The sequence below is a fragment of the Monodon monoceros genome, unplaced genomic scaffold (genome assembly GCF_005190385.1).
Source record: "Monodon monoceros isolate NGI ecotype Baffin Bay Population unplaced genomic scaffold, NGI_Narwhal_1 Super_Scaffold_6, whole genome shotgun sequence".
NCBI lineage: Eukaryota > Metazoa > Chordata > Mammalia > Artiodactyla > Monodontidae > Monodon > Monodon monoceros.
Genome location: NW_021703783.1, coordinates 285,365 through 310,546, shown reverse-complemented (window position 1 = coordinate 310,546; position 25,182 = coordinate 285,365). Strand labels below are relative to the sequence as shown.

Genomic DNA, 25,182 nt, shown 5'->3' with positions numbered 1-25,182 from the left:
TGGCACGTGGTTGAGAGTCCGCCTGCCGATGCAGGGGACACGGGTTCGTGCCCCAGTCCGGGAAGATCCCACATGCCGTGGAGCGGCTGGGCCTGTGAGCCATGGCCGCTGAGCCTGTGCGTCCAGAGCCTGTGCTCCACAACAGGAGAGGCCTGCATACCGCAAAAAAAAAAAAAAAAAAAAAAAAAAAGGATCATACAGCATTATCAAGTGGGATTTATTCCAGGAATGCAAGGATGGTTCAATAGCCATAAGTCAATAAATGGGATTCACCACATTAACAGAAAGAGAGAGAAAAACATGATCATCTCAACAGATGCAGAAAAGCATTTGACAAAGTACAACATCCTCTCATGATAAAAAGTGCTCAGAAAACTTGGTATAGAAGCACCGTACCAACAAAATAAAGGCCATATATGACAAGCTCACAGCTAACGTCATATTCAACAGCAAAAGGTTGAAAGCTTTTCTTCTAAGATCAGGAACAAGACAAGGCTACCCACTCTCACCATTCCTATTCAATACTGGAAATCCTAGCCAGAACAATCAGGCAAGAAAAAGAAAAAAAAAAAGGCTTCCAAATAGATAAGGAAGAAGTAAAACTGTCTTCGTTTGTAGATGATATGATCTTATATACAGAAAATGCTAAAGACTCCACCCAAAAAAACTGCTAGAAATTTAGGAAAGTTGCAGGATACAAAATCAACATACAGAAAACAGTTGTGTTTCTATACACTAACAACGAAACATCAGAAAAAAAAAATGAAGAAAAAAATCCCATTCATAATAGCATCAAAAAATAAAATAAAATTCTTAGGAATAAACCTAACCGAGGAGATGAAAGACCTATACACTGAAAACTATAAGACTTTGATGAAAGAAACTGAAAACACAAATAAATGGGAAGATATCCAGTGTTCATGGATCAGAATATTGTTATAATGTTCACATTACCCAAAGCCATCTATAGATTCACTGTAATCTCTATTAAAATTTCAATGGCATTTTTCACAGAAACGCAAAAAACAATTGTAAAACTTGTATGGAACCACAAGGGATCCCAAATAACCAAAGCAATCCTGAGAAAGAAGAGCAAAGCTAGAGGCATCACACTTCCTGATTTTAAACTATATTACTCAGCTATAGTAATCAAAACAGTATGGGGACTTCTCTGGTGGTGCAGTGGTTAAGATTCTGTGTTCCCAATGCAGGGGGCCTGGGTTCGATCCCTGGTCAGGGAACTAGGTCCCGCATGCCGCAACTTAAAAAAAAAAAATGTAATCAATTGGGAGATTGGGATTGACATATATACACTAACATGTATAAAATGGATAACTAATAAGAACCTGCTGTATAAAAAAATAAATAAAATAAAATTCAAAATAAAATAAAGTTATTATAGGGACTTCCCTGGTGATCCACTGGTAAAGAATCTGCCTTCCAATTCAGGGGACACAGGTTCGATCCCTTGCCGGGGAACTAAGACCCCACAGCCGCAGGGCAACTAAGCCCGCATGCCACAACTACTGAGCCCATGTGTCCTGGAGCCTGCAGGCCACAACTAGAGAGAAGCCCACACACCACAACGAAGCGCCCACGTGCCGCAATGAAAGATCCCGCATGCTTCAATGAAGATCCTGCATCTCGCAACTAAGACCCAATGCAGCCAAAAATAAATAAAAAATAAATCTTTGAAAACAATTGTTATTAAAAAATATATATCTTGCACACCACAAAAAAGGTCCCAAACTATGGGTTAATATTCAAAATATATATGGAACTCATATAACCCAATAGCAAAGAACCTAACAACCTGATTAAAAAATGAGCAGGGGAACTGAAGAGAGTTTCCCAAAACAGACATACAAATGGCCAACATATAGATGAAAAGGGGCTCAACATCACTAGTCATAAGGGAAATGCAAATCAAAACCACAGGATATCACCACATACCAGACAGAATGCCTACTGTCAAAAAGACAAGAGGTAATAAGCGTTGGAGAGGATGTGGAGAAAAGGGAACCCTCATGCACTGTTGGTGGGAATGTAAATTGGTGCAGCCACTACAGAGAACAGTATGGAGGTTCCTCAAAAAATTAAAAATAGAACTACCATATGATCCAGGAATTCCATTTCTGGGTATTTATCTGAAGAAAACAAAAACACTAATTATAATAAAAGATATATGCACCCCCATGTTCATAGCAGCATTATTTACAATGGCCAAGATACAAGAACAACCCAAGCTTCCATCCACGGATGGATATATATATATAATATATATATACATACACATATGTATACACAATGGAATATTATTCAGCCATGAGCAAGGAGGAAATCCTGCTATATGACAACCTGGATGGACCTTCAGGGCATTGTGTTAACTGAAATAAGTCAGACAGAGAAAGACAAATACTGTATATCACCTACATGTGGAATCTAAAAAAGATAAACTCCGAGAAACAGAGTAGAACGGTGGCCAGTAGGGGTGGGGGGAGGGGAAATGAGGAGATATTGGCCTAGGAGTAGGGACTTCCAGTTATAAGATTAACAAGTTTGGGGATCTAACGCACAGCATGGTGATCAAAGCAAATAATACTGCGTCATATACTTGAATGTTGCTTAAAGAGTGGGTCTTAAATGTTCTCACCACAGAAAAGAGTTAGTAACTATGTGATGGCACGGAGGTGGTAACACTGTGGTTTTAGCCTAGGTTACACTGTGGTGGTAATAACTTTACAAATAAATGTGTCAAATCAACGGGCAGTACACATAAACCGATGTGTCAATTATATCTCAAAAAAAAAGTCAAGGAGATAAATGAATGGCATTCTTCTTCCCTTCTCCTGGTGATCCGATTACATCTCTCTCTCTTTTTTCCCCTCAAAGTAACTGACTTCTGTTCTCCTTTTATGGGTACTTCTCCCCCTCCCAACACTGCATAAATCTTTTAGAAAAAGAGAGTTTGTGGACTTTCATAATTTCAAATAATATTCATATAGATAGTATATTTTCTGAAATAGAGTTTCCCACTAGCTCCTGGCACGTAATCAGAACTCAGAGAACCACACCTCCTGTCAGGGGCACTTGAGAGCAAAGGACTATCAACCCCACTGCTTATCTCTCTATAAGGGGAGTTGAGTCGTGGGTTATTTTTAGCAGCTTGGACACAATCTCCTTCTACAATCTGTAATAAACCATTTCACTTTTGCGAATTTTGGCCAAGATAAAATGTAATTAGGACAAGACAAAAGTATTGGTGCTTGGATCACACACTACTTTTTGCCTGTCTTGTGTCTCATTCTTTAAGGAACACTCCTCCCTCCTCCACATGACTCTGATGGGGCTGCCAACCACGTGGCCTGACATTACCCAGCACAGAAGTGGATAAATGACCCAGATAGGTCAATCAGAATATCCCCTTTCCCTCCAGCCCACCCCAGGACACGGTGCTCTAGGATCTGGCATGTGGCTAAGTTAGGCTAACAGATTCTTAGGGATGGGGAGAGAGAAGGGGCAGCCCTGCTATCTACAAGAAAGATGTCAATCTTATGCATAAACTTTAATCTGATCCGGGTTTCCATTACTTTCAACCAAGAGTCTTATTTATTGTAGTACCAGAAAACTACAACCTAACTACAGTTAGGTTCATTCCTTTCTTCTATTTTTCCTCCATTAATTTGCTTTTTTTCTAGTAAAAGCAGAATTCTAGATTTAAAAATACAACTCAATAGACTGACCTACCAGGGAATCCTCATTGAATTGTTACGGTATCCTAAATTAATAAAGTAAAGAGGTTTAGGTTTCAAAAACGAGTCCCATGAGCCTGACCAAAAGGTAAAAAGAAAATTCCAAACCCTTGTTTTCTCTACGAATGCAGCACAACCTGAGGGGAGGAACACACACACTGAAACCAGAGCTCAGCGCAGGCACCATCCCAGCCACTCAGTGGTACATGACCCTCTCAGCACGCGTTTCCTCATGTAGAGCATGAAGACCACACCGTCTCGTGGGGTGAGAGCCATCAATGAGACATCATCACATGTCCTGCACTGTAGCTGCTCGATTAATGCACCTCAAACCCCTTCCCAAACGCAACTTGGTGATACTTTTTGCTTCTTATGTTAATAACAAAAAGGGCTGATTTTCATCTAACATTTACCATGTGCCAAATACTGTAAGTGCTTTACAACTATTGACTCATTTAATCCTCAAAACCCAGTGAGGCACAGAAAGGCTAAGCCACGCTAGCGAGTCTTGGACAGGACTTGAACATCGGACGCCTGGCTCTTCACAATGGTGCCCATCTCAATCAGCAAGTATGGCCACGCTAACGTCACAAAGCAACCACAAAGCATGGTTGATCCCGTCAAGTCACTGATTTTAGATGGTCTAAGTAAATTCAGGAACCTCGACAATAAACGTAGGAATGACTGAAGATGGAACTGGAGAAAACAGACAGCTAAGAGGCGAGCCTGAGGCAGACGGGCCACAGATTCCTTCCCCCAGCAACTCCAGGTCAGAGCCAGAAATGTTCTGGTCAGGAGGCAGAGGAGCCCTGCCGCCTCTCCGGGGAAAGAACGTGTGGCGACAGGAGGCTGCCCCATGAGGGTGGGAGGGGCGCACTCCAGCAGAGGACACAGCGAGCGCACGCATGTCAGTGCAACGGAGAAGCGAGCAGCTCGCAGGGGACAGGCAGAAGCAGGGGGCCGGGAGGCAGGCTGGGAGGACGCACGGAGCTCTCAGCCCCGGGGACCGCGGGTCCACCTGTGCCACAGGGGTTGTCAGGGTGAACAGTGGGAGGCCGGGGAGATCTGCTTGTCTCTTTAAGATCCCCTGGGCTGCCCTGTGGGAGCAGACACGGGGCAGCGGCGGGGGGCAGCGGGCTCGTCACTCCCGAGGGCGGCCCTTCAGACCTCCTCAGTGGATGGTGTGTGTTTTCTCTCCTCGAGAGGACAGGAAAGACGTGACACACTGTTTGATTTAGAGTCCTTGTCTTAAGAGGTGGCAGCAGGCAAATAAGCTAGTCTGTGGCAACAGAAAGACTCCATCCTTTTAAAGGGGCTGAAGGGACAAGGGTAAAACCTGGACGCCTCTCTCAAGTGAGTGAGTCCCCACTGACCAGGCCGGAGTTGCCGTGGGCCAGAAGCGCTAACCCCAGGACGTCTGACCTGGGGGACCTCAGAGGTCACTTACTGCTGTGTGGACCTGGACAAGTAACTTACAGCTTCTCTGAATTCAGTTTCCTGATGTGTAAAATTACAACAATAAAGCTAGCTACCTTCCGGTGGTCATGAGGATGAAATGTCACAATATGTTGTTAAGGGCCCGGTACGGGCTGGGTTAACCCCCTCTCTCCAGAGCCACAATCCCTGCCCTTTTCTCTCTTACCTGAGGCTCTTCCGTTAGATTTCTGAACCTCATGAGGCTAAACCCTCAGGACCCCTAAGGTTCCCTCCTTTCTCCAAGTCCAGCTGTCACTGAGGAGGGCGGAGCTGAGGGAAAGGTTCACCGGGGCTGAAGTCTGGGGAGCTGGTCAGGCCTGCTCTCAGGAAGGCCGTGCCTAAGCACGTGGGCCTGCTCGTCCGGCCCCCACACCATGGTCACTCCCCCGGGCTCCGCTGCCCTCTCGCTGGGCACACCAGCTCCTCCGCCCCTCTGCTGAGCCCTCGCCCACCATGCTCCAGAGTCCACGGCAGGATGGCTAAGTAGTTCCTGACCCTCCTGAGCTTCCCGGACTCCTCCTCCTCTGTGCTTCACAAAGTTACCGTCTGCACTACGCACCGTCGCCCTTGGTCACTCCCTTACGCCGTCTGCTGCCGGATCACTCCATCAGGACAGCCCCTCTTACACCATCTACGCCCTCAGGAGAATGTGGCAAAGGTGTGGCGCACAATCTATGGGCAAAAATACTCGTGGATCGATTCGCTGGACCTGAAGGGATCTTTCTAGGCAGACCTCGCAGACAGTTAGAAACACTGGGTGGGCTCCATCTGCCAACCCCATCCGGGGAGAGCAAAGGCATTATCCAAAGACCAGGTGTGTGGGAATACTGATACCTAACAGTATAGACAATTGTCTCACCTCTTCCCTCGCTGGGTGGTGCTTTTCACTAACGTAACAAGAGGACCAGGTGCCACAACAGTAGAGTCAGCTTTTCTCAGGTCACCACTCAGCTCTTCTGGCTGCTCCTCGCTCACTAGTCGAAGAGCCTGGAGGACTATTTCCTCACCACAGGGCGTCCCTCTCCCATGTGACATCCCCTGACAGTCTCCTCAGTCAGTGCAAGGGACCTGAGGATTTACTTTCCCCTTCTATTAATCTGGGTCTTTTCATTATTGTTGAATCAGTAAGATGGCCTCTCATAAGGTCCCTTCTGCTTCCTGTAGGAAGGGGCGTAGGAATCACTGATGTCTCCGGTGACCTTTTCCAATTAACCCCAAAGGGTTTTCAGGCAGCAGACACGCCTCTCCATCAGGCTTTGTTACCTGTCTGCATAGTTCTCCACCTTCTGCCTTATCAAGACACGCCTCTCCATCAGGCTTTGTTACCTGTCTGCATAATTCTCCACCTTCTGCCTATAAAACCAACAAATATCACAAAAGGCCAGGGCTTGAACAGCACAGTAACCAGACTGAGGCCTGGGCAACGTGCTCTCAATTCACCAGAGATGCTGATACGAGAGAGCACGGGTGACATTGGGCATAACTCAGGCACCTTCAGGAAGCCAAGGTCTGAGAACAGTGGCAGCGGATACAGTTTCAATGTGCTGTCACTGACCTTAGGCAAGAAATGTGGCTTCTATAAGCCTGTGATTCTTCTTCTCTAAAGCGAACACAAAAAAGACTTACTCTCCTCAGGTCCCTTTTATCTTAAGATCCCCACCGTGAGGTACGACAGCAGGTGTCTGTGAAGCCAGGGAAACGATTTAGGTAAACGCATGCCCTTCTTATCACCATGGTCACTGAGTCATCTATGATACAGCTTGGTGACTCTGCAGAAATATTTATAAGAAAGAGTCTGGGAGAAAACACAGACTACAGGGGGGTGGATGGGAAGGCTCAGGAGAGGCAGAAAAGAGAGCGTCAGTGTAAGAACGCAGCGGGGGCCCTGAGTCTGGGTGCGGCCTCCAGCGCGGGGACTCACCGTCCTCGAGGGCGTACGCGTAGGCCGAGAGGCGCAGGGTGGTGGCGCAGTACTCGCACTTGAAGCAGCTCCGGTGGAAGAACTTGCCCTCGGCGCTCAGCCGCTCCATCACGTAGACCCGCTTCCGGCAGAAGTAACAAGTGTCGCTGCCTCCCAAGTTCTGTGGGAACTCCTTCTTCATGGAGCCCTGGGGGTGGGGGGTGGGGGGTGGGGGGACACGCATCAGGCGAGGCCTCCCGGCCCCTCCCCAGGGCGCACAACCCTCCCTACGCGGTTCTGCCTGGGGACGGGAGCCGCGCACCACCGCAGGCCGGTGCCTCCGGTGCCCACGCAGCACTTGGCACTGCGTCTGTTCTACACGATTTCATAACAAGCAAACCAAATCCTCTTAACGGATTCTGATCTGAAGGTGTTCCCGTGGTTCTCCATGGACACAGGCCCTGGACTCTAGAGCAATCACTTTAGAGATACTGAGTATGCTGTTCACACAACATTCTAAACAACGGTTTCAATCCTAGAAGTTCAGTTACAAAATTCAGACAACCTCAAAAAATAATTACCACATGGCACGCAGCAGCCACATATGCCACTGAGCTACTTAGAACAAAGCAGGCTTGTTTACCAGAGCTGTCTTATCTAGACAGACAGTGCCCTTAGTGTATCTTACCAGTTCCTTCTTGTCTAGAAGGGTTTTAGGCTGTTCTTTCCTTTGAAGCTGATTGGCTATCTGCTCAGCCAATGAGCTCACTCCTCCCGTGTACATCTTTATATACTTCTATTGGTTGGAGATTGTTAAACGACCAGAAAGAAGGGAAATGAGAAGGAAAAAAATAAATAAATTAAGAAGACAGGGGAAAAAATTCTTCGAAAGGTATAAAATGAATACAAGGTGCAGCAACAAACATGCCAACACAGTGCCCACGAGCAGGGGACTAGGTGTCAGTGTCCACACACCGGTGTCAGCACAGGCGGGAGCGATGGCCACAGAGACAGTGAAATTCAGTAAGGAGAACCTGGTCTCTCATGTCCCTCTGGACGAAGTGCGGGGGATGTGGAGGCGGGACGACAAGATGGATGCAAACAGAGTGAGAAGGGCCTACCACCCAGCGGCTCAGATTACACACAGAGAACCTCAAAGAACCTAAGAGAACACCTCCCTTAAGGCAGCGGGCACCAGACTGAAGGCACATCCCAGGGCCTGGGAGAGAGGGCCTGGGGAGTTATTTCCTCATTTAGAAAGAAAGTAAGGCCGACTCTCCATCTGGGTAACGGATGCCAACAGCCCAGTGTCACCGGGGATGACATCCGTCTTCACTATGACCTCCTTCGCTCAGAGCCCCTGTCCTGTGCACCAGAGGCCCCCGGGCTTTACCAGGAAGAACCCTTCTCTGCCCGTTCTCCCCATGGAGACTTCTGTGTTCCCCTGAGCCCTGAGACCAAGCCTTCCGGACCAGCTGGGGCACTGCTGACACGGCTGCTGTGGAAGCCAGAATGTGTTTCTAGTCCAGGAGGGGTTATATCTTTATACGTTGAAACAAGATAAAAGAAAAAAAATCCAACCACCTCAATCCTCTTTCTAGCAACGTTGAAAAAGCAGCAGGAGAAAACTATAAATTTCAATGGCAAACCTTCCTGTGGGAGCCCAGCTTTGAGCTCGTCCTGTGCGGACGGCCCAGACACCCAGTGTGTATGACACGCCTCTCAGCAGCTGTGTGCCCGCCGGGTCTGAGGAGCCCTCACTCTAATTCCAAATCCAAAACATGCCGGGAGCAGTTGTGCTGGGGATGCCAACAACCCCATCAGGAAACGGTCTGAACACACGAAACCGTGTGTAAGAGAATCACCAGCCTGAGCAATGGCACGTCCTGGGCGCGGCAGGGACAAACCAGAGGAATGCTCTAGGGGGAAACTGACCCTGTGTAAATACAAGAACGACAGCAGCACAAATGAGCAAACAATTCTCCAAGGTTCAGCTGGAACTGAGGAGTCAATTATATTTTCAATTTAAAATAAGGCGATTTCCAAAGGATAGTGCCATCTGCTCATTAACTCCACAGCTTATACCCATCTGTGGTCGAGAAACACAAGTGGCTCTTAGACCTAAGCCTTCTTTGGATTAGAAACATTAGGGAAGCTTAAGCCTGGAACAGACAGGAACCCAGGCGCAGCCAAGCTGAGCATCGAACAGCTGACGCCAGGGAGTAGGAAACTGCAGCAGATGAGTGGGAGCGTGGACCACATGCCAAGTCTGAGGCTGGGACACTGGGCAAGCCCAGGGTCCTCCCTGTTCAGCCAGGACCCTGCTCTCCCATCAGAACCAGCACTGTCAGCAAGTATAGCCCAGGGCTGCCTGGTGCAAAGGCATCTGTCAACTTCAGTTCTCAGCGATGCGACAGTACTGACGAGCACACCCCTAAGAGAGGTGGAGACTCGAGTCCTATTTGTTTCTGGCATGAAAAGCAGATGGTTTTCCTCTCCCCACTCTTAAGAAACAGTCGAAATGTAGCACTCTCTGGACTTATACTGTGGCCACCACACATGCGTATCATTCTGTACAGTCTGCTACCAGCTCAAGAAAAGGAAACAAACAGAAAGGACAAAAGCCCCTGCAATCTCTCTGTAAACTCATCCACAGCTGGGTCAGTTCCATCATAGGAAATAGCAGAGTTCTTCCTTAAGAGATTACAATTCAAGAGGCACCCAGAATACTGTGTATCCACCACTCTCTTTAAGAGATTTAATTACACAATGGTTCATATTTTATAACACATTAATAGGAAGAGGTCTGGAGTTAAAGAAAGCTAATGGCTACAAAGTGCTTTCTCATTATTTGATACAGTTGGACTATAATGAAAATGGGTTGACTGGGACAGAATTTGCTGCAGTGAAGCCAGCAGCCTCCTTAACTCAGGTGGACGCCTACCGACCTCACATGCATGACGGACACACACAACTGGATTCCTAAGGAGACAGGCTGCCGTTCGTGTGGGTGAAGAAAGTGCAGGCTGAAGAGGACGAGCCTGGCCAAGCCCTGGGCCCCGCTACCTGTCGGAGGAAGTCAGAGGAGGGAGAGGCAGGGCGGCTGGCGGAGCGGAGGCTTAGAGAAAGCTCCCACTGGTCGACAAAAAATCGACGAGAAGGCTCTGGCTCTGGCTATAAAATACAAGACGGAGAAAAAAATCAAAGGAAACGTTAAGTTAGAAGTTACACGCTGACCTGAACACAAGGAACTTGGCAGTTTCAGACCCTTTATCTGGATGACAAATGCAGTAAAGAAACGCTCTTAGTTCCAGAAGCATCAGTGGCTCATTCCAGGCTCCCACTGTGCCTCACACTCACAGCCACACCCGCGCTGGAACACGGCCCCCCAGGAAGCCTTGTCTGCACCCCTGCTCTCAAGTGCACAGTGCTGCCAGCCAGCAGGCAGCGTCCTATTCACACGTCCTGTGTGCCCTGCAGAGCCCCTCATGGCCTGGGCTGGAATTCCTCTTGAGCACAAGGAGATTCCACTGGCTCGTCACTCTGCTGGCCTTAAGAGGAGCAGACAGGAGACGACAGCTCTGGAGCAAAGCTCGCTTTCTCCATAAAAGCCAGGAAAGGGGCCCCTCCTCCTCCTGGTGGGGCTCAGACACAGAGCTTGCCCCGGAGCTGGCCCCAACCCTCTGCAGACTGCATGCAGCACGTGGAGCAAAAGTGGGCCCAGCAGCCACGCACTGTCCGGTCCCCAAGCCAGGAGGGGCTGCGAGCTTGGCGAGCAGTAACCGCTTCGTTGCCTGCAGGTTCGGGCTGAGATACCTGCGGGCCGCAGGGAAGAAGCACCCTTCGGCCTTCAGCTCGCACTAACTTCAAAGCTTCAGGCGTGTCACGGGTGATGGGGGGTGTCACCAGCCTCTGCTCCAGACGCTCAGAGAGAAAATCCCTGGACGGCAGCGAGCAGGCAAGCGCACAGCTGGACTGGCGGGCGGAAGAGGGAGAGTCCGGGAAGGAACAAAAACAGTGACCCCCCCAGGAGTACCTGGATTGGAACCCTGCACCAAAGACCCTGGAGACCAGCCCAACCGGGGAAATGAAGGAAAACTCCCGCCAACCCTGCTGCTTCCTGAGCTCCAAATCCCACCTGTCCTCGGTGCCCTGCAGCCCCAACTTCTACCAGCTTCCCCATTCAATCTCTCTTTCTTCCACTGACTTCCCTCCGCTCCCCACTGAGACCCTGTTTCATTCAAGACCATCAGCGCCTCCTCAAATAGGCATTCCCCAAAACGGAGGGCATTGCCCTGTGCAGTCAAAGTGCCTAGCTTTCTTCTTGACAGGAACCAGCCTGGGAAGAAGGAAGAAAGGCTGGGCACAGGCAGTGAAGCTGTGGGTGACACGGGTGACATGGAAAGGCCCCCCTCCCCCACCCCGGGCCTGCTTCCTGCCTGGCAACTGGTAGGAAGACAGTGCTACCACTACTTTCCTAATGGGTCCAAGAGGGAACCAGACTTACTGCTCAGCCATGAGGGCATTTCTCAGAGAGCAAAGGCAGAGGGGAAGGCAAAAATAAGAGGAGAGGGCCCATGTGAAATGAACAGTTAGAGATGATTCTTCATTCTGGCTGCAGAGCTACACCCACTCAGGCCTCCATTTAAGGGTAACAATAACAACCAAAAAAGTTTCATAGTCAGCAGGTTTTGAGATGAGCATCTCTGCAACTCGTCAGATCATACGATGGCCAGGTGTGCTCAGGCATCTCCCTACTAGCGTCTCGAACAGATACCACTTTTCATTATGGACCCTGTCTTGTCATCGCCTTCCTTCCCGCCCCCGTCCTCTTCACACCTGAAGAATCCCCATGCTCTAAGAGCTTTGGCTTTCTCAGTATTTCTACGTCAGGATCCCGGAAGTAGCCAAGCAAGTGCCTCCTGCTTACTGACCTCGACCCTTCCCCAGAAGTCAAAGGTGCATATCTGGGAGTGGGAAGGGGGCGCAGGGAGGGGAAGAGGCCATTCACAGGGCACAAACTCTCAGGGTTCCTATCTGGTCTGACGCTGAGTGGATGGATGTTCCACCGTGAATGCTATTTGCAAGGGTCATCATTGTAAGCGAAAAGAGTCCCGGCTCTTGGCTGGGTGACCAGAGTGTGGAAAAAGCAAGGGAGAGGGGCCACGCCTGCGCCCCCACCCCAGCGTGCCGCATCTGTGTGGCTGCCAGCATCCCATGCCACAGTCGTGCTTTTACCCTCTCGTGGTGGGGACTCTGCTTGCCACGGCTGTCAGCATCAAGATCGCTGTACGTCTGTTGGCAACAAAATAGAAACTTAAGCTCCATCCAAATGCTCTATCTGGACCTACTAAGTGACAGCCCCAGAAAGTGAGAGTTCATTTCAACACATAACCTGTTGTCTACTGGTCCCCAACCCCAAGTAACCACAGTCCCGTCTACATCAAATCCTGTGACCCAAGGGCAACTCTGCAGAGCTGTTCTCCCACCTGGCCTCCAACGAGGTCAGCTACGTGGATAAATAAGGAACTACGGTTAGTACACAGGTGGAACAAACATATTTCTTTCACACAGCGGCACGTGATCAGAGGCATTCAGTGGAAGGCTAACAGGAGAGGCAGGTTAGGAGGGTGAAGCTTCCACACCAAGGCATTAGAGGCGACAACAGCCCACGGGAGACTTCAAGAGCGCACAGCACTAAGGGGCGAGGGGAGCACAGAAGCTGCACCCAAGAGGCTGGGGACCGTGACCCAGGCCCACGCCGCCTCCGCTGCCCTGAGGAAACCACTAACACAGTGACGTGGGGTTGGGCCGTCTAGGCCCCTAGTCACTCTCTGGATAGCCCAGCACTCACCGTATGGCCCTGCCCTGCTGCAAGAACTGACCTGGAGCTCCCGACGTGGCCACTCTGTTGTCCAGAGCCCGTGAGCGCGTGGTCTCCGCGGGCAGGACGAGGCCAGGGCTCGGGCTCCAGAGTCACACCACTTGGGTTCAGTCCCTAGCTCTCTGCTCACTGTGTGACTTCGCACAACTACTTGGCCCCCCTAGCCTGCACCACGGTCTCCTCATCTGTAAAAGGTGAGGATAACAGGACCTGCCTCGTAGGGTTATTGTGAGAACAGACCAAGATGACACAGGAAAAGCACTGAGAACACTGCCTGACTCAGAGGAAATGCCCCATGTTGGTTCTTGGGCAGAGACAGGGCCCAGGGTGGTCACTACCCTACAAGGGTTCAGCGTCCAGACCCAGGGACATAGGCTGGGCCCCTGCATATCAGACACATTATGGGATCACCTTTTAAATAGGCTACCATAGCTGAGAAAATGTCTTTCCATAGATCCTACCTTCAAAATCAGTGTTTTACTTTATAGGGACATACAACACAAGTGAAAAAAGCCATTCTATAAACGCACTTCGTACGAGCGTGCTGGCCGCAAAGCACGTGGGGTTAACTCGCCTTGAAGCACTTCTCCAGTGGTCTGCCTGGACAGTGAGTGGGGTGGACGGAAAGGGCAGGTGTTTGTTGGCAAAAGCTGGATAAGCAAGAGGCAGGGCTCTCAAAATCAGAAGGAGCCAAACTCACAGAGTGGAGCCCTATAAAAAGCTTCCCAACATTCACCTTAACTGTATCTCCTTGGGCAGCAAGACAAAAATGGCTGATTTCAGTGGGGTTATATAAAAATGCTCTCCAGGGCTTTTGGACCTCGCATCTGTGTCAAGTACAGTTTAAATTTTAGTTTGTGGCTGCACAGTTGTAGTCCTGTGATGCGGGACTAGATTAAACTACCCAGGGTTTGAACGGACGATGTGCTATCCTGAGGCCCACCAGCAAAGGTCGCTTTGCCAGTAAGTTATCACTGAAATGAGGGGATCCTGACTTGGTCTCTCCCCTGGCCACCCACACAGGCAGGCAGGCACACAGGACAGCGGAGCATGCAGAGGGGGTCACCTGCTGGTCGCCACGTGCCCGACAGGGAGGCGGAGTAGGGGGAGGAGAGAGTGTGATCACTTTTTTGGGGCAGGTCCGAGAATGCTCCTTTTCCTGTCGCTTTTACGCCAGTAGACACAAACAGAGAGAACACAGGTGAAATGGTGGCCACGTTGAGGCTGGGTCTGGAAGGACTGAAGGCATTTGCCAAAAGCATCCCAGAGGCCCTTCCCCACCCATCCATCCTCAGCACAAACTGGCGTGTTCAGGCAGGGGCCTGTCCCGCCTGTCGTGGCCTCGGGGCAGAGGCGCTCTGTTTGCAGATCCCAGAGTCATCTCAGCAGCCACTGCGGGGTCAGGACCTGCACGGCGGCACTTTCTAAATGCCAGGGACCAGGGCATATTCTTCTCTGCTGGCTTATCAGGGAGGCTGGGGGGTAAAAGGGGCTCAGTTACAAGTAGAGAGAAGGGCACACAGACTCCCGTTACGGGGCGGAGCGTGGCGACTGCTGCCCACAGCGGGGGCGCCCGGGCACCTGCAGCAGCAGACCAGCACCTCCTGGGCCACCCACGCCCACGTCCTGCCACTGCTTCCCCCTGCTCAGTCCCCTCACTCACACGCGGAAGGTTCTGGGAGATGACCACAGAAATACAAGAAAGAACAGGAAACAGGGTATAAAATTAACACCTTTCGCTAACTGACACCACACAATGTCCGTGGATCACTTTCCCACGGTGTCCGCTTCCTGTGAACCTGTCTCTGATTGACAGAACCCTGCAGTGCTAAAGGAACCACCAGATTCCCGAGTCAGAGGAAGCCTCAGGTTCCTCACATCCGGGGCTACCGTGTGGGGCAGCTCCCAGCAAAGCCCGGAGGGAAGAGGCCACAGAACCCACTCCTCCGTCTGTTCCCACACCACTGACCATCTACAGCCAAACCAAGGCTGCTTAACCGCAGACTTCGCCTGCAGGACCCATTTCTGAGATCAGAAGGGGATGAGGTGGGGAGGGAAGAGCCGGGTGACGCCACAGGAAGGTGACGAGAAGCGAGCATCCCCACACTCTTCCTCACCACTGTGCTCGCCACACCCGCCTGCCTCAGTTGGACCCGCTTCCCGGGGAACAGCAAGTGAGTCACAGGAAGGCGCGCCGTCAGCCCCCAGGGCGCACCCCTGGACTTCCTGTGCCCCTGGGCTGGTGCGTCAACTGGCGTGGCCCTCCAGTGCTCTGTCTTTCAGGGGATAAATGGGCAAAGCAGGGCTCATGACGCCATCCCTGACTTAGCACTGGCAATAAGTCGTTTGTGAACACATCTCAGGAGGACGTGAGAGCTGTGTGTCACGGGTCCTCTCACAGCCCAGCACATTACAATTCCGCTCTACACATAGAATCTAACGGGGTCCAGCTACCCGGCTGCTGCTCCCGACCGGCATCTCCGGTACCCCTTCCCCAGACCAGGCTTCACTTTAAGGGTCTGTTCGGCCTGGAGAGCCTGGCGGTACATACTCAACTCCACCAACCGTGATCACAAATCACCTGGGTGCGTCAGGCAGCACCCGCACAGGCTGGAGGCTCCCAGCCGCTGCAGCAACAGGAGAAGCAGGGCTCTGGGCACCCCTGCAGCCCAGCACCCAGCGGGAGCCAAGCCCATCTTCCGCGGGACGGAGGCAGCAGTGGCAGTCGAGCCAGCCCCTCGGGTCCCTGACCCGGGCTTCCTGGGATGCCCACCCAGAGCCACTCCAGGACATGCCACTCAGAGTCACCTCTTCACCCACCAACTGTGCTTCCCTGTCTCAGTCCACCTCCGTGACTAGTGTAAGAACCTGGGAATGTAGTGCAGCGTTCACCTTCCCCTTTAGTAATACTGAATTCAAGACTAACCTTCAAATCATACCTTCCACCTAGACTTCAAAGGTCTACCCTAGGCAAAGGGTAAGTAAGGAAAATAGAAGTGAATTTCTAATGAGTTTTCCTCAGAAGACCTCCCCTCCCCAAGCATGGGGAGAGAGGCAGCTTGGCTTCATGGTGACTTTGGACGCTGCTCCCAAGCTTCCACCTCAGCCTCACGGGCCCTGCCTTAACGTGCATATTATCAAAAGAAAAGTCAGAAAGAAACATTCTGCCCTAAGTGTAATTCAACTCAAATCTAACTCACCACTCCCAAGCACCTCCCAGCACAGGAGGGAATCAGGGTCAGCCCCTCTGACTGCTCAGAACCCCAGTCCTCAGCGATTCCAAACCAAGAGACAGCAAACCCAGGCCGCACTCAGGGCTGTGACATGGGGGGAACAGAGCAGAGGCCTCCCATCGCTCTGGCGGGTTTCCTGTTCCCCGCCAGGTGCCAGCCCCTCTTTCTTTCCGCCCCACTCTATACTATGTAGGAGAAGCAGCTTTACAGGAGATCTTGCAGAAACTTTAGTGAAAATTTCCAAAAAGAGTATTTTAAATGTGGACAAAACACTGAGAAAACGCCCATGATCATCTCTGTCCATGATCTGAAACAAGGAAAAAACCAGTTTGAGACTATTTCTTGGATAACATTTTCCTGTTTAACACGAGAAGACCACTGCCCCGAGCCCCAAGCTCTAGAAACTCGGGATTGTCCTCCAGGGGTCACACGGATGCATTTCAGCCAAAGGTCAACTTGGGACAAAGGTTATAACAGCAAAACCCCAAAGGCTAAGTACCTGAACACAGGTACCACATAACTTCAGCTAGTTTCAACACCAATATAACAGCCCACCCTTTTCACTGGTTTCCCAAATCCCAAGGAGTTAAACAAGTCATGCAATACTATCAGTAGTGTCTGTTAAACCTTCCCCCAGAGTCGCCACTCAAATGCGCACAGAGATCCCTACCCCGTGACCTAGGGCTCTACAGTGCAGGCCCCACCCGGCTGGCTCGGAGGAGGAGCAGGTGGGAAGGCCCAGCACCCATTCTGGTCCCTGGGCAGTTCCTTTACCTGTTTCCACTGGGGGGCGGGAGCAGGGCGACCCTGCTCAGGCAGGCAGCAGGACGGCTGGCTGAGCCCACGCTCTTGTGTTGGCTGTGACACACAGGCCAAGTATTGGATAGGGGACAGGACACGGAGACAAAAAAAAAAAAAAAAAAAGCATTAAGGTAGCAGACACAAAAATGGTTCTCCCGGAGGATAGACACTCATCTAAGAACTGAAGGAGCGTGCACAGAATTAGTTCTAGGAAGTTACACTTACAAAGGAAAATCCTCCCTCCCCAACTCGGGCGAAGCCAAATGCAAAAGAAAAGACAAACAGAAACTGTAATTCTGATTATCCTTTTCCCAAGCTCAATGCTCTGAGCCTAAACCACTAATTCTGGCTTGGAAAATGAATCTTTCCACTCAAAATGAGTGGGGACATACTTCCTCTAGTGGAAAGCACCCCAGCCTTGCTGAGGAGGATGGAACCTGGGCTGCTACGGCCGCCCGGCAGCCTCACACGTTCACAATCAAGCCTGCACGCTCTCTGTGGGCCTCGGCACGAACGCCTGGAGCGTGAGGATCTAACCAAGCACTAGATGTGGGAAGAAGTCAGTGATGTGGTCGGCCTGGTCCCTGGTCCACAGGAACAAGGGCTGGCGCACGTGGCGAAGATGAAGAGGTGCTCCCCGCACAAGGAGTTTTAGAAGAAATGTTCATTGTGGATCTCACAATGCCTGTACCTCCTCTTGTGAGAAGCCTTAGTGACTTTTAGACAAGCAAGAGGAGAGACGAGACCTAACAGACATGGCAGTCCAGCCCTCAGCAGGACTTGGGGAGTGAGGGCAGTCCACGGAGAACCTTTACAGCGCTCACACTCGTGACCTAGTTCAAGGACAGTCTAGGAAAACCATGTGCAACACACAAGAGTGTCTACCTCTCTGCCCTTCATCAAAGATGAGAAACAACTAAACATCCAGCACCAGAGGAAGAGTTAAGAAAAGCATGGAGCACACACTTTGGAAGAGGCTTATAAAGAGTTTGGAACATGGAAATACACCCAAAGTTACACGAAGAAAGCAGAACAGAAAAGTGTACGTTAAGAATGACCTCAACCATGAAAACAAGAATGCACTAAAAAAAGACCAGAAAGAAACATAGCAAAATATTAACAGAATTATAGGGGCCTTAATTACACTTTCCAGTATTTTCCTCAATAAGCAGGTACCTCTTATATTACTTACGTATGCATGTACGTAAACACACACCTACGTACACAGACCTGGACACCCCGTTTTAAAGATCCTCAGGTGGGCCTGGCTGGTGAGGACAGGAACCCTCGTCCCGGCCCCACGCAGACGCCAGTCTCGAGCCCTGAGCCCTCAGGACCGGGAAGTTCCCCGTCTCACTCACTAACCCCCCTTTCCTCTGTGGCCAGCCCAGGTCCGGGCGGGCGAGGTGTGAGCCGGGCTTACCTGTCTCCTCACGCCCGTGGACTGCGCGGGCGCGTTCTCCTCAAACTTGGCCAGCAGCTGGGTCGCCATGTACTTCACCTTGTTCTGGTTGCCAAGGGCCACATCCACCCTCCGGTCGCTCAGTGTGCTCACCAGCGTAGGCCTTCCTCCTCTGTAGCCCCGGGGTGCGTCCTCCTGGTGAACAGGGGTATCAAGAGCCAGCCTCGGTTAGAGGAGCCCCTGCCCACACCCCAGGGCCTGGCACAGCGGCTGGTCCCTGCTTTAGGTCGAGCTCAGTGGCTCTCCTCAAGGTTCAAATCTCAAGATGGCCTCGGGCCCAGGGGCAGTATGAAGAGGTACTCAGGCTCTTGCTGGTGTGGTCACATCCCAGGAAAGCTGCTGCCCTTCGCCACATATGGGATTCCAAAGAGACAGGAAGGCCCAGAGCACATGTGTGCGTTCCCTGGATGCTCTCCAAAAAATTACACAAAGGCAAAAGGCCACAGAAAGCATCTGTGCACAACAATTCTCACAAAGAGTGAACTGAGAAGATCTAGCAATACCGATTTGGGAATTAAGCGTTTCAGCCAAGAAGGGCAATTCAGTACAATCTTTCTGGCAAATTCCAGATATTTCTCACCTCTTCCGACTGGCTGGTCTTTCTCCTCTTCCCAGCACCATCCAAGTCCTTTTCCTTTTTGTCCTGCACCAAGAGCAAAGGGAAACCGCATTCCTCTAGTCACTGCACTGTACCATTAGTTCTGCAGCTGGAGGAAAAACCCTTCCACTTACCTTGGGAGAGCGCTTCCGAGAAATGGTCTGCCCCAGCTTGCTCAGGAAGGAGATAGGGGATTTAGTGCTGGCTACCAGGACGGCCCTCTCCTCGGCATTCAGGTCCAAGGCGTCTGTGGGCAGAAACCAGCAGTGTCCAAGGACAGCCCTGAGGGTGCCTCCTTGCAGGAGGCTCTCGGAACCTCAGGAAGCTCTGAGGGTTCGTGCACTCTGAACCCGGTAGGAACTCCACAGAGAAAATGCACACAGAGCCCTGGACGCTGGGCCTTCTCTTCTCCATCCATACAAACAAAACCAACGCTTGCCCCAATCCACTTCAGTCACAAAAACCTCCACTTTTGCTTTTCAGATGCTGCAATCTGCTTGCTGGTTACAAGAGAGTGCCGAAGCCTCACTTCAAGATGAAAAGTTCAGGCCGGGAGAGAAAGGGAGGGGCATCGGCGGGGAGGAGACGGGACTCGGGTCATGGGTTCAGGGTGTGCTTGTTGATGTCAGAGTTGTGCGTGTCTGTTGTAAGAACTGCATCTCTAATGAGAGAAAGCCACAGATGTCTACAAGTACATGGGCCAGAAGCACTGGAGAATGGTATCTAAACTCTGTGGGTTCCAATGTTTTATTAGTAACAATAGTAATGTTGAAATAATAATTGAAACTAATAATACATTGCTAACATTTGTTTAAGTGCTTCCATCCGCCAAACACTCTTCTTAGCGTATTACAATCGAGCCATGTACATATTATCCCCACTTTACAGATGGGGAAACTGAGGCACAGGGAAGTTTAGTGACTTTAGGTGGAGGCAATGGGATGTAAACCAGGTCAGGTACCATGGTCAACACTTGTAAGCATCATGATGCTTATTCAGTCTGTTTTCTGACAGCCTGAGGGCCAAGGGAAGATTTTTGGAAACACTAAAAGGTAGGAGAAGAAAGAGAAGCCAGAGAAGGAACAGTTAACAGAAGAAAGAGAACAAAGCAAGTATAGTCCGGGATCACAGAAGCCAAGAGGAAGAGAGAATTTCAAGAGAAAGGACGTCATTCCAAGGGCTGAACAACGCAGAACAGCTGGGTACCTGAGAGGTGAGAGAGGAGGGAAGAACATGCATCTGGTGATTCTTCACGACCACGGACAACAGTTTTGGCCGGGTTGCAAAGTGTCACAAAGATTAGGCAGTGAGGAAGTCCAGGCCACAGCAAAAGCACCTTTTCAAAAAGTCTGGTTCTGAGAGAAAGGGAACAAGGGTGGTGGAGTCAAGGACAAGGTTCTAGACGGGAATGCTCATGGCCTCCACAACTGCAGGTTTGCTGAGCAAGACCCGGGTCAGAACGACGGGCTGACAACAGTGCAGAGAAGCGGGTCTGCTGGAAGAAGGGGCACAGGGGAAGGAGAGGCAGGGGAGCCACACGGCAGCACCCCTGGGGGGCCCTTACCTCGGGAGGGGAGCGAGTCCCTGAACATCTCGTAGAACTGGGTCAGGTACATCACCATGGACAGCTTGTCCGGCTCCCCCACCGAGGCCATCTCTCTGCCTGTCATGATGGGAGAAATGCCCAGCTCCTTCTCAGCAATATCAAAGGCCAGCTGGTTATTCTTCTCCACATTTTGCTCATCCAAAGAATCAAAATCTCTGAGAAACAGGACGAGGAAAACGTGTCAAGATGGGCTGCTTGTCCCCAGACCAGAAAACACGGTATCAGAGAGTCATCATTATTTCTCGGTCCTTCAGCTAAAATCCAGGGTGCAGGCCTCACTGAAATCGGAGAGCAAACCTCTCTCTCTCACTTCTGTCTCCCTCCTTTTACTAATGAAATGCAAATCATCCTCAGGGAGAAGAAAGGATTGACAATCTACCCATAAGAGAAAAGAGGGGAAAAGTTGGAAAACATAACATTTTATCAATAACATAAAGTTCTTACTAAAATGTAAGCTCAAGAAAAGGAACTGTTTTTGTTAAGTTTCTCCTGTGCCCCGTGTGTGGTCTGCATGTATTAAACTCAGGCTCAACAACAATAAAGGTCCTATTTGGATCAGGCTGTGTCTAAAGGCCTGGAACCATCACCCCCTGTGTCCTTTGGAGCTGACAAGCTGTTGATGTACTAAATCAGCTCTGGTGAATCTTACTCAGCCTTCCCCTCTAATTAAAAGGGAAATTCCAAAACTTTCCTCAGAAGATTTCTCCACTGCTAAATTTCCTAAGTATTTAGATTAACAAACATTTCCCACTGGGTTTCAGGCTTCTTGCTATTCAATCAAGTAAAGACTGACAGCATCCTTCTTTAGCTGATTTCAGATTAACTGGGCAGGCCTTATTTTGTGTTAACCTGCTGACTCCGCAACCGTTTTTCATTTTTTAAACTCCTTTACTCTGTATGTTAAGCCTACTAAACTGTGGGGGGGGCCTCATCCTAAGTGACGTCACGGCAGCTTAAACGGTGCCAAATTAGCTACTCACGGCTCTGTGCACTGTCAGGAGGAAACGCCCGGGCCCCCGGCAGCCTTCGGTCCATTCCCACAGGAGTGTGTCCCCTCGGCACCAGGCTCCCTTCAGGGAGTCCTGCCCTCCCCCTTCTGTCCTGCCCTCCCTCTGGACTAGGACTGACTTGCCTGGCCCTTCTCCTGAGCACTTCTGTGTCATCCACCGCAGTCATTCTCAGGCTGCCCCCTGCCCCCCAGAGGGGTCAATAAGCCCTACTCCAACTCAGTTTTCACCAGTCTCGGCGTGAGCTAAGGGACAGGGGCACAGAGGCCACTTCCGCTTATCAAGCACGTCAGCACCCCCACTCCTAAGCACTAGGTGAAGCCCCTTTCTTTTATTAACATAAAAGAGAGCCAGATCTTTCAGGATTCCTTAAGTAATCATTAGAACAAAACAAATACACAAAAATGGGCCCGTAAGTGGACCTAATGATGAAAGGACATACAGCCAAAATAATGCCACATGCTCTGCTCGTTTCCGAATCTTCTTGTTTGGCTTCCATGGTAACGAATGCCTACGGGGAAATCTGGGTGCACCGGTCACCACAGCTGACCTGGGTCATCCTGTCATACTAGTCTGCATTTAGGTGAGTAGAGAATGACCAAAAGAGGAAATGTCACCGCACAGGTGCGTAAGGCCACCTGAGTGTTAGGGGTGTAACAGAGCACGCTTGCAAAAAGTGCAAGAGACGAGAGACAATGCCGACAAGCCCCGGTGAATGGAGGAAGTGCTTTGCTGGTAGTGACATGCGTGCCTTCAGCCCACACTCCGGCCAGGCTTTCCTCGTGACCAGCAGCACTGGAGAGAGAGCTGGCTGAACGCAGAGCTCAGCCTGGGGCCAAGAAACAGAGTTTTCCTTCCTGTGATGTTAACAGGCCTGGGGGTGTTATAACCAGTTTTCCACGTTTTGAGTGCTGAGACTTTACAAACAGCTAATAATTCCTGGATTGAGCTACATAATGCCTAACAGACACAGCTTTAAATATAACTATAAATTAAAATTAGTGACTGACTTCCAGAAGAAGTATCTTATATATATCTCGTTCTAGGAAAAGGTACAGAGTTTGGCCACTTGGAAGCAGGGCACTCGCAAGTCCTGTGGGAATACAGATGAAGCAGAGCCTGTTCTCACATCAGATCAGGGCGGTATCTGTGGATGATGGCACACAGGGCCAGGCCGCTCTTCCACGACATGGTGAGGTCCGTCACGTTCACCCCAGCGTAGCCATCTGTCTGCCGCTGGCACCAGCCCAGCAGTTTGCTGGAACGAGCCACAGACTCTAAAACAACAACAATGTTATTACTGGAAGTGCGGTCACCTGGTAGCTTTGATAGGGAATCCACATAACCAGGTTGAAAAAATACTGAAGGCAAGGGCAAAATAGTCGTCACTGGTTTTCAAAAGTAAGAAGTTACTTAACTGGTATCATAAGAGTGGAATTTAATTTAATTTTTTTTTTTGGCTGTGCAGCGCAGCTTGTGGGATCTTAGTTCCCCAACCAGGGATCAAATCCAGGCCCACAGCAATGAAACTGCAGAGTCCTAACCACTGGACTGCCAGGGAATTCCCATGGAATTTATGGTAGACAAGAAACTACCAATTTATCCAGACTCTGAGGTCAACGTCCATGCCCCGTCCATGACAGATCACAAGTGGATGCTGTGGATCCTCTCACGCTGAAGCCCAGGGTCCTGGCCACTCTCCAGGACAGGGACGGACGGGAAGGGTGCCACCTGCTGAGCTGTCACCCTCACACGTGATGGCTCTAAGATTTCCCTGGAGAGTTGTCTGGCAGGTGGCGGAGGAAACGCCTTCCCTTCAAGGTAACATTGGGAGCACCCGAGAAGAAACGTTCCATTCCACCTAGCAGCACGTTAAACACTTGCTCTCACACTTTCCAAGGTACCGAGCAATCTGCCAAGTGAAGAAACTTTGCAGGGCCACACAGGCAAGGCCAAGGACGCCAGACCAGGCCAGGCTTGGCACTCAGTATGACAAGTGGTCACATCTTGAAAAACTCAACACATAGACACACGTACTGGGACGTCTTCCAGTCACTGATGTGTCTTCTAAACCACGAATAGCCTTTATAAAAAACCGTTTTTCATGATCACATCTGAAGAGCTCTGATATGGAACATTTAGATCAGATTAGATCATTTAGAAGAATCTGTGAACTCCTATTTGTGTGCGAGAAAGTCTGTTCCTTACCTTAAGCAGCTGAAAACACTTAACCTTATACTAAGCCATTTGTACATAACAAATTTGTGAACATAACAGAACAAAAACTGCATATCTAAAAATCCCGTTTCACTTCAGTCTTTGAGGGAAAATGTATCCTGAAATGACACAGAGAGCTCCTGCTGGTGTCACCATCCTAAGTCTCCTGGCTTCAGAATTCACTTCATTCAGATGTCTCCCAAGTCTGTGTATCCACTGATCCAATATGTACTGGACGACTTCAATATTCCAGGTTCTAGAATAACAGTGAACAAAGACACTCTCTGGGCACTTCCCTGGCGGTCCAGTGGTTAGGACTCCATGCTCTCACTGCCTAGGGTCCAGGTTCAGTCCCTGGTCGGGGAACTAAGATCCCGCGAACCGTGCGGTGCGGCCAAAAATAAATAAAAGACACACTGTCTGCTTTCAAGGAGGTGACACCCCAGTGGAGGAAGATGAAAATTCTTCCAGCTGCCTGTTGGTAGTCACATCTGCCTTGATATCCCAACAGCATGTCAAATTCAAAATGCCCATGACAGAGCTCAATTCTTCTCAGCCCCGAGTCCTTGTTCAGACTCTGCCAGTGCTTCTGGCTCCTTATGCTCTCGGCAGCCACTTCTGACGCCCCGCTGCACGCCAGGTGCTGCAGCGAACACCCCGACACGCCCCTGAGTCCTCGCAGCCAACGTGAGGTGGGCATGGTTACCCCCACTTTGCACACACAGAAACCCAAATTCAGAGACGTCATGTATGCTGTCAAGCCACACGCTTCATGGACGGGCACAGCTGGACTGGACGCCGTCTCCCTTCTCATCCGCGGCATCAACACCGGACCGGCCAGCCTCACCATTGGCGCACTTCTAAACTACCTGCTCTGCCCCAGTGCCCTTCTCTGTCCCAGTTCACCTGCAGCTGGCCAGTCACTCTCCTTTTAAAGAACTCTTCAGGGGCCTGCACCGCACGAGCTTCGCCTCCATCACCGTGTCCTGCAGCCATCGTGGTCCTCAGCTAAGAAGCCACTGCTTCTTCTGTAAAGCCTTCCCTGAAAACCTTGGTGTGCGTGTGCTCCCAAGTCCGCACCCCTGTCCTCTCAACAGCACCGTATCTGATTTCTCTTTATACCCTCGCGACACCTTAGACCAGGTTTCCCAGCCTCGACAGCACTGCTGCTTTAGGCAGTTGATCCTTCGCTGTGGGGCTGACTTGTGTACCACAGGGGGCAGAGCAGTAGTAACCCCCCAAGTCC

At 50.5% G+C, this 25,182-nt stretch overlaps 1 protein-coding gene across 17 annotated transcripts in view; it reads right to left on the bottom strand.

Annotated features, from left to right (window-relative positions):
• The window catches only part of MICAL3 (microtubule associated monooxygenase, calponin and LIM domain containing 3), a 175,138-nt gene that overhangs the window by 61,682 nt on the left and 88,274 nt on the right, over positions 1-25,182 (bottom strand). For 14 of the 17 annotated variants that reach the window (XR_003791078.1, XR_003791079.1, XR_003791080.1 and 11 more), the window contains 7 exons: positions 22,849-22,996; positions 20,671-20,867; positions 19,241-19,353; positions 19,089-19,151; positions 18,470-18,643; positions 17,020-17,103; positions 7,150-7,336 (listed from right to left, as the gene is read on the bottom strand). Coding sequence is in view for 14 of the 17 variants with exons in the window: in XM_029205072.1 (XP_029060905.1) it covers positions 7,150-7,336; positions 17,020-17,103; positions 18,470-18,643; positions 19,089-19,151; positions 19,241-19,353; positions 20,671-20,867; positions 22,849-22,996 (966 nt within the window). In the remaining 3 variants the exon portion in view is untranslated. Of the gene's footprint in view, positions 1-7,149; positions 7,337-10,194; positions 10,303-12,366; positions 12,424-14,078; positions 14,178-17,019; positions 17,104-18,469; positions 18,644-19,088; positions 19,152-19,240; positions 19,354-20,670; positions 20,868-22,848; positions 22,997-25,182 lie in introns of all 17 variants that reach the window. The other 3 variants (XM_029205085.1, XM_029205077.1, XM_029205079.1) reach the window with 3 other exon arrangements.